Source organism: Hevea brasiliensis, chromosome 9, assembly GCF_030052815.1.
Source record: "Hevea brasiliensis isolate MT/VB/25A 57/8 chromosome 9, ASM3005281v1, whole genome shotgun sequence".
In the NCBI taxonomy this organism is placed as follows: domain Eukaryota; kingdom Viridiplantae; phylum Streptophyta; class Magnoliopsida; order Malpighiales; family Euphorbiaceae; genus Hevea; species Hevea brasiliensis.
Genome location: NC_079501.1, coordinates 90,410,177 through 90,420,044, shown reverse-complemented (window position 1 = coordinate 90,420,044; position 9,868 = coordinate 90,410,177). Strand labels below are relative to the sequence as shown.

At 30.2% G+C, this 9,868-nt stretch overlaps 1 protein-coding gene across 1 annotated transcript; it reads right to left on the bottom strand.

Annotated features, from left to right (window-relative positions):
- Positions 1 to 8,124: 8,124 nt before the first annotated feature.
- On the bottom strand, positions 8,125 to 9,511 carry LOC131182955 (uncharacterized). Its single transcript, XM_058152493.1, has 4 exons — positions 9,417 to 9,511; positions 9,204 to 9,287; positions 8,666 to 8,842; positions 8,125 to 8,623 (listed from the first exon to the last, which is right to left on the bottom strand). The coding sequence occupies exons 1-4, from the start codon at positions 9,509 to 9,511 to the stop codon at positions 8,125 to 8,127; spliced, it is 855 nt and encodes a 284-aa protein (XP_058008476.1).
- Between the last annotated feature and the right edge of the window lie 357 nt (positions 9,512 to 9,868).

Genomic DNA, 9,868 nt, shown 5'->3' with positions numbered 1-9,868 from the left:
ACATTCTATTCTATTTTTTAAAAAATATTATACCTAAATATAAATTTCTTTTATTAATCTGATATATTTTTTATAAAATAATTCTTTGACAAAAATAGTTATCACTTAACATAAATTTATAATATAAAATAAATACATTTCATAAAAATTAAAATGTTAAAATATCATATTTTTTATTAATATAATAATATTAAAAACATATACTATTTTTTAAAAGTCGGATTCTATAATTTTAATACTAAAACTTTAATTTTTTTAATCATCTTTATTTGTAACTAAATTTTCAATACATTTATATTTGTAATTTATCTTTAAAATTCTACTTTTATATAAAAATATATTTGAGAGACAATTTATGCATAAAAATATAAATATTTAATTAAAATTTAAAAATAATTCTGTTAAAAATTAATAATAATAAAATATGGATAATCAAAATATTAGTTATAATTGCATTAGATATATAATTATAATAAAATAAAATATTCAGAAGTTTAAAAAATATTAAATAAGAAATTTATAAAAAAATTAATAATTAAATACATATTAATTAAATATATCTAAATAAATAAATTTTGAGAATGATAACGAATAAATTTTAAAAGAAATAATAAAAAAAACACAAATCAAATAAATTATATATTTTTAATTAAAATATAGTATGTCATATGAGATATTTAATGCACATCAAACACTCTTTTCTCACCAAGTATTTTCATTTCATCTAAATGTTCTTAAATCTTTGTTTTATTTGCACTATTTTTTTATTATTTCTTTCAAAATTTATTAGTTATCATTCTCAAAATTTATTTATTTAAATATATTTAATTAATATTTATTTAATTATTAATTTTTTATAAATTTTTAATTTAATATTTCTTAAACTTTGAATATTTTATTTCATTACAATTATTTATCAAATGCAATGATACTATTATTTTTATTATCATTAATTTTTAACAAAATTATTTTTAAAATTTTAATTAAATATCTATATTTTTATGCATAAATTATCTTTTAAATATATTTTTATATAGAAGTAAAATTTCAAAAATAAATTGTAAATATGTTTGCATCGAAAATTTAGTTACAAATAAAGATGGTTAAAAAAAAATTAAAGTTACAGCATTAAAATGATAGAATTTATCTTTTAAAAAATAATATATATTTTTAATATTATTATATTAATAAAAAGTGACAATATTTTAAAATTTTAATTTTTATGAAATATATTTATTTTATATTATAAATTTATGTTAAGTGATAACAATTTTTGTCAAAGAATTATTTTATAAAAAATATATCAAATTAATAAAAGAAATTTACACTTAGCTATAGTATTTTTTAAAAAATACAATAGAATGTTATTTTTAATTAATAATAATATTATATATTTTCATTATTATTAAAATTAAATAATTCACTTTATTATTAGTATTTAATATTTTTTATTATATTAATAACAACAAAAATATTATATTTATATATTTTTAAAATAATATTATTTTTTTATTAATCTAATATATTTTTTGTAATTTATAAAATATAAATATCAATTTATATAAATTATGAGATAAAATATAAAAAATTTTATGAAATTTAAATTATTTTTTAAATAAAGTACTTTTATTACATTTTAAATAAAAAATCATGAAAATTATTATTAATATATGTATAAAAAGAATTAAATGGATATTTTAATTAATTACATATAAATTAATTAAAAATTTATTATTATAACATGTAAAAATTTATTCAAATTAAATTAAATGAGAGAAATTTTAATTTAAAATTAATTTAATAGTAATAATTTATTTTATTTAAAATATAATTAAAAATTAAATTTAAAAATAAAAATTATAAATTAACCATACATGGTATGGCATGGACATTATGCTAGTAATAATATAAAGTAAAATATTTATAAAAGATGATATATGGTAAGCTTTTCAAAAAAAGTATCACGGATGATTTTCTTTGAAATACTTATTGAAATACTATTTACTTTATATATATATATATATATATATATATATATATATATATATATATATTTTTTTTTTTTTTTCCTAAGTTTATCCAAAGCATCTCCAAAGAATCTCCAAAGCAATGAAAACAAGTTTCTCCATTTCTCTCTAACACCTTCCACTTCTTATAATGATCAAGGTAGTCGAGTTGTAGTTCCTGTAGGTTATCGTTCAATGCGTTTCGAACCCTAGTCGGAGACAAATCGCTGCACCACAGCTTGGACGTGACAAAGAGATCCTTCCTCTCAATTCCTGAATGCATGGTTGCCTTGAGTGCGTGTTGATGTGGCCCAACCGCAAGTGCACGGGTCGTACAAGTAATATAGAAAAGATATCGTTCCCACGAGGAGTTGTGTTAATGATTGAATTTTTGATATAAAAAGTTGACTAAATTGAACTATTTTTGAAATTAAAGTAATAAATTGATGGGTATTTGAGTATGAAATCTATATGTGCAAAATTAATTCTCTAATCAACTATGTAATGATTTAACTAAATTTGCATCAAATTAAAATAAGCAAATTCAAATATGGTAGAATTTAAAATGGCAAGTAATTAAATTCAATTAGAAATTAATAACGATAAAAAGGCGATTCCGGAGTTTGGGATTTCATATTCGAGCTATTTTGAGATTTCAAATTGGTTATCCAAACTTGTGGAACTTATGGGTTTTAAGGAGATTAATTCTTAAATCCTTTGAATACCCTTTCGAGTGAGACAAAGAGTGCCTTAATCAATCTAATCCTACTTTCGTGGAGTTAGAGTTAATTAAGACCTATTAGGTTCTTTAATTAATCTGTGAATCCTCTTAATCCTTAGTCTATTTCTAGATCTAAGTTAATTAAGTCCAATTTCTTGATTATCTATCACAAGGCCTTCTCCTTTCGGTGCCTCAACCATGGATTAAGAACATTACTTAATGGGATCCTATACTAAGCATGTCATTGAGCACACAAGAAATGAATAAAACTCATTAAGACCACAAAATATGGATTACCCAATCAAGATCCACAAAATATCTCAAATATTACAACCCTTACTCCAAAATCTAATTAAAACTACTCACTATCCATAATATTACAAGATATTCTGAGTTTAAATGGAAATAAAGCTTTAATCTAAGCTAAGAAATAAGAAACTAAACACTAGAAATGTAGAAAAAATGTAAGAAAAGAAAGAAATCTCCAAATCTGGTTGGAAATGGTATGGAAAATGATTGTGACTCTTCAGCTGCTCCTGCTCCTTTTTCTCCTCTCCTTGTCCCCCTTTCTAAAATGAGAAATGAGGCTATTTATAATATTTTCTGACATGGAGCCCTAAAATGGTGTGTTTTAGGAGAGATTTTCAGGGAGAATCTTCTGCCAGCTCATTAATGAAATCTTTGTGGGACTGCATAAGTGGACTGCATAAGTCATGCAGTCCCTTATACAAGTTTCGGCTGGTTTCTGGTTCACTTATGCAAAACTGCATGACCAGGTGCATAGGTTATGCACAATTCCGTGAGATTGCATAAGGGGGCATGAATCTGCATAAGCCATGCACTCTCCTTATGCACAATTCGGCAGGTATTGGAACAGTGATTCTTCTCCTTATGCAGATCTGCATGGCTTATGCAGCAAGTTATGCGCAATTTGGCCAATGCATATTTCAACTTTGAAACTTGTTTTTGGCATCTTTGGCTGTAGAGATCACTCTTCAATGGCAAAATTTCTTTTTAGTCCATCCAAAACACCATTTTTCCTACAAAACAAAGTAAAAATTACAAATTAATCCAAAATTGACAATTATGAAAAACTAACTAATTAACTAATGAAATTAGCTAAAAATGACTAATAATCAAATAAAATGGCTATGAAATTAAACCTAAATGATTATGCAAAATGTATGCATCACGTGTCTGGCATCTTCTTGGACTCCACTATATCTCTGTGCCTTTAGCTAGCCTCAAAAATGGCTGTGAAGACTAGACCTTTACCTTTAGAACCAGACTTCAAGTACCCAAACCAACAGCAGGGATGACATGGCCACTCAATAGTCTAAATGAATAAATCTTTTGACCAGAGCATGATTAGCTTTTTTTATTTACTTATTCTATCTTATTTTTCTCATAAAAAAATAGAGCATAATTAATTCAAGTTTAAATAAGGATTACTCCTTCTTTACCTTATCAAGAGAATAGAATGGCTTAAGCTAGGCATTTTATCAACATGGTAGGAGAACCCTCCCCTTCCCTGTACCCAACAACCTCTTTCCCAGTAACCCTAACCTGATCTGACCAAACCAAGCCCCCCTAAAGCAAATCCCTGTTCCCGAAATTGTTGCAGCCTTCCTACCATTTACACTGAAAACTTTCCACCGAATTGGACCACTAAATCTCTTTGGAATGCATTCTCTAAACTGGCAATTCGAGTTCACTCTATGCATGTGTTGCGTGAACTCTTGAAGACTTTAAATGTTATTTGGATTGGCACTTACAAATTAAGAGCCTTTCAGTCTAGATATACTAAGAGCCAGCAATCCAAAGATGATAGTAGAAGACAAGTTCATCAATAGTTTAGATCCCGACATATCAGAGTTCCAAATGTTCCTGCAAACACAAAGAAGGAAGTCGTTATTGAAGATCTTGTTGATAAGGGGAAAGGTAAACACTAGCAAGAGAACAGGCACAATGAAGTAGTGGATATATGCCCATAAGAACTTCGCAAAGGGAATTACATATTGGGTGGTCGCTACACCAGAACAGAGGAAAATAGTGAGTGGTTATCCCGCTCTACTGTGGCTTCGGTTATCAACCCACATACACTATCAAATTTGCAGGTTTTCTTTATAGCTGAGGGAGTATTCTCAATCCAAGTTCGTCCAATGGGTGCCAACCTGGTCCTTCTCACGTTTGAGTCAAAGATTGCATGGAGAGATTTCTCAAAGATGGGAATGCATGGCAAGTAAATGGTTCATTGAAATCAATCCTTGGAAGTTTGCCTTTTCCCCCACCAAGCGTCTAGTCTGGGTGCATCTATATGGGGTTCCATTGAATGTTTGGACTCTGGAATTTTTTAAATGGTTCGGGAATAAAGTTGGAGATTTCATTTCAATTGATGGAAGCACGCAAACATGATCCAAGTTTGATCATGCTCGCCTCCTTATTAACATAGATTTTAATGAGTTAGTGAATCATGCCATTGCAGTGGATTTGGATAAGCTCAGATTCCACATCATTACTATTGAAGAATCATGTTCTAATCCTACTGACCTCTTCTACAATAACCATTAGCCTACTCATTCCTCTGGTTCTTCCTCAACCAATGAATCTGATGACGTGGAACTTGTAATAGAGATGCTGACATGTCCAACAACGTGGATGTGGCTCTTTTGACAAATGGAGATGGGAGCTAAGGGGATGTATTTCCCATGCTAGAATTTCTATTTTAATTAATGGTTCTCTGAGCGACGAATTTTGTATGAAGAATGGTCTTCGCCAAGGGGATCCATTGTCCCCTTTTTTATTCAACATAGCTATAGAACCTCTAAGCCTTCTAATTGGTGAAGCTTGTGATCAAGGATGGTTTCAAGGTGTCTCAATTGGTGAAAATGTGTTATAACAAGTACGCAAATCTAAGGTACATACATAAATCGCATAATCACACAGTATTGAAAAGAGAAGAAAAATAACACAGGATTTAACGTGGTTCAACAGTAAGGTTTACGTCCACGGGCAAGACAAGAGAAAAAAGGTTCCACTATGATGAAAAGAGCAAGATGCAATCAATCAAAACTCTCAAACCCTAACCCCAGTGTGTTTCCCGAATATCTCACAACTCTACCACAAAGAGTAGAATATTACAATATTTATACTGGTCCATATCAGTAGTGGGCTTCAGACCCGGGCCTATTGGCCCATGCCCTCCGCTACTACCACAGATCTCACTTTTTATCCCAATCGAGTCTGATGTCCCAAAATATGTCCAAGAGGAGGGTAAATTGGACTTAAAAAAATTTTTCGGTTCTTGCTCAAAACTTTTAAAATTTTACAACTTACTTCAACTTAATTTTTCTACTGTGAAATGTGTGTGATACTGCTCAAATAATTAATTTATGCAGAGTTGGCTTAAAAACATGCAGTATACTGATATAACAGAATATATTGGCACTCAGTAAAAATTTCACTAATCTGAATAAAATTACAGCACAGCAAACAGAGCAATAAACAGAATATATCAGTTGACAGCAGATATAGCAGTAGGCAAATTATATCAGATATCAGCAGATTCAACAGTAAATAGAATTTTTCAGTTTGCAGCAGTGTTGACAGTAAACAGTATCAATTTTCAACTCAGCAAAAAATACTTCAACCAGAAAATTAAAGTGCATAAATTTAAAGAGTAAGAGTTAAAGAGAATTGAACACTAAATTTTTATAGTGGTTCGGCCTAGCAAGCCTACATCCACTCTCTCAAGGATCCCACTTTGAGTCTTTACTCCACTAATCTTCTCTTTTAAAGGCAAGAGACAAAAGCCCTTCATAAATCTTCACACTAAAGTTTTTACAAGTAGCTTCACACTTCTACCAAGTGTTATCCCAAACACTTTTCACAATCAAGCTTCAATAGGTACTTGTATGACCTCTCATAAATACTAAGAAGGTGTTTAAAACTCAATATCACTCAATACAACAGAATCAATAAAGAAGAGATGAGTAGGTAAGCTAATGATAGGCAACAAAAACAATTTGAGCACTTTGAATGAAAGCTTTAATGATCTTAAAAGGTTAGGAACAGTAGAGAGACTTTCATTGAGTGCAAAATGGCCAAGGATAAGTGTATTTATAACTTTGGATCATTTCTGACTATTTGAGAACTTATTTGAACATTACAATTTCAAATTTCAAGAAAATAGCTGTTATTTTGTCGTTTTCTGCGATGTTGTGCAGAGTTGAGACAGTTAACAAACCACTTAGCATACTAGAACCAGTAGCAAACTAGTTAGCATACCAGGAAAGCTTTTCTGCATAACTTTGAAAACTTTAAAACTTTATACCAAATTATAATAAAATACTTTTAGGCCACTGATGATTCAGAAATAAGTTTTGAAAACTTAGGATAAGAATTTGAGGGATTAAAAATAAGTATCATTGGCTTCTACTTCTCAAATCTTTTTACAAGTAATCCTTAAAGTTTAAACTAACTTCTAAACTATGTACCTTCAATTTTGATCTTCAATGCATCTTGGAAGATAACATTTTCTTTCTTCTTCGTCTTTGATTCATCTTGTGTTATCTTACGATGTCAACCTTTCTTTAAAATACAAGTTCATCATTAACTCCATGAATCTTTTTCTTTATCCTTAAAGAAGCACAACACTTAAAATAAGGTTAGTTTGATTCTAGTTGAGTTTTGTTATCATTAAAATATATGCTCCTTTGAGCTCATGAGGTCAACAATCTCCCCTTTTTTGATAATGACAAAACTCAATTAAATCACCAAGTAGGAATTGACAAGTGTGAGTATGTGTTTGAGTGTATATGTGGGAATAACTCCCCCTATGTATATACCTATATAAACACATATTTACAAATAACTGCCCTTTAATAATTCAAATGAAATAGTCATAAGCATTTTTAGTCATAAAAAGTTTTTAGGCAAGTATGACTAGAATATTGACTAAATATGCACAAGATATTTTAGCAAACAACCAAACAACATATAACATATTAATCACAAGATATATCAATAATGTCAATCATTCACTTCTCCCCCTTTTTGTCAGCATCAAAAGAACATGGGAGAAAACATGCACATATGTATAGACCAAATCTGGTTATGTGCAGTGAACTAAAATAGACAAAATAGTAGATAATATAGCAAACCAATTAATGTCCAGAAAACTAAAAAAAATAGCAAACTAAGAGACAGACTGTCAGACAAAATAAAATCAGTAAGCATCCAGTATGGTGATCTATCCTTTCAACCTAGAGCTTCTTCTGATTTGTCTCGGAGCAGCCATCATCACCCTTTTTGGCTTGACAGGTTTATCACACAAAGTTTGAAGGATTTCAGCAGTCATTGCAGTTTTAGGTGTTAAAGGAACAATAGGGCCAGGAGCTAACTCAAATGCAGCAGCAGTACCGCCTTCTGCAGTAGGCTTTTTGCTAGTTTTAGCCTTTTTGCTAGATGGTTTACTAGTTTCTTCTTTCTACTTAATTTTTTTTCCTCTTTAGTTGATTTTGCTTTTCCTTTAGCAGGTGCAACAGGAGTAGGAGTCTGTGATTCCTGCTCAGAAGCAGAGTCACTCATGTTATCTCCATTTCCTTCTTTGCTTCCTCCTTTTCCATCACTATCATTGCTAGAATCTTCATTATCTGATTCTTCTTCCTCTTTTTCAGTTTCTTCGTCTTCCTCTTCTTCCTCTTCTGTTTCCTTTTCTTTTTCTGTTTGTGGAACAGAATCAGTAGCAGCAACCTTACTGGTTTCTCCAGCTACAGTGCTTGAAAGACTCAAATGAACTTTGATTTTGGTTAACTCATCCACAATTTTATACATCATCATCAAAGTTCCATCAATCTTGGAATCAAGTGCATTCATAAGAACATCTTGAAAAGATCTAAATTTTTGTATTTCTCCAAATTCAATCTCAACAAACTACCTTAAATTATTCACTTCTTTTAGAATTCCTTCAACATTAAAAGCACCTCTTGCACTACTCTTAGAACGAACACCTTGTTCAAACCTTAGTTTTCTGCCATCATCATCTTTCTGCAGACTTGTAATTGGGATCATATTTGTTCTAAGTTTCTCATTTTCCAGGGATATCCCAAAGTCTCTAAATAGGCCATTAAGAAGATGGGCATAGGGTAGTTTGTAAGGTGGTTTCCATTTCATGATTTGTTTTAGCATAAAGTAGGCAAGATTAAACTCAATTTCATTCACAATATGCTATATTATGCAGAGATCAAGTGTGCTTAAATAGTTTGGACTACTAGTTCTAAGATTCAATACATAAATGATGAAGCTGTGAAGGATTTTGATGTTGGTGAGCATGGGTGATACTGGTTTTATCTTTCACTTCCCCTTTAAATACTTCAGCTTCAAAATCTCTTTTATTGAACCCTCCAACAGCAAAGACTTCTTTGTGAAAATAGATTCTATTCCCACTGTTTGGGATGCCTAGGGCTTTGGCTAACCTTTCTACTATCACCTCATAAACTTTTTCTTTCATTTTATCCTTAAAAGATTCATCACTTTCAGCATCATCAACTCTCAAATTTCTATAGAATTCTTAAACTAAATCCACATATATTCCCTCAGTATTAGAGCATAATTTGTCCCATTTTTGGTATTCAAATAGAGACTGTAAAGGAGCAGAGACTTCATTAAAAGCAGGCCAGTGAATGTACCTTGGTTCATGAATGGCCCTTTCCATAAGCACAATTGGAGCTTTTGAAGTCTTTTTCTTCTTAGAACCTTTCTCCTGGACAGGCTCACTGGTCATCTTCTTGGACTTTTCTTTTGTTTTTCCAATTACCAGAGGAGCTTCTTTCTATGGAAGAGGTGATGAAGGGACACCGGCATTGGTAGAATCTGAAGATGATGAGGGTGTGATAATCTTTTCCTTTCCTTTTCCTTTTGATCGCGCCATGACCAAATCAGAAAAAGTTGGAAGTAAGGATAGATAAAGCTAGGTTCACAAAATGAACAATGTGAACAGTCAATGTATAACTATTAGAAGAACAACAACAAGTTTTTAAAGCAATGTCGTGTATTATTCAAAACTTTAGGAATAGACAGTAAGAGATATCAGGGTTTGTGAATATCAACAACAAATTTATAATTTTGACATATAAGGCAT

Bases quoted from the DNA above. Each gene is read 5' to 3' on its own strand.
- LOC131182955 (XM_058152493.1), bottom strand. From the start codon at position 9,511: ATGACCAGTGAGCCTGTCCAGGAGAAAGGTTCTAAGAAGAAAAAGACT. The intron at 9,288-9,416 runs GTACATTCACTG...AGAATTCTATAG, and splicing joins AGGGCCATTCATGAACCAAG to AAATTTGAGAGTTGATGATG. The intron at 8,624-8,665 runs GTAGTTTGTTGA...ACAAAAATTTAG, and splicing joins AAAGAAGTGAATAATTTAAG to ATCTTTTCAAGATGTTCTTA.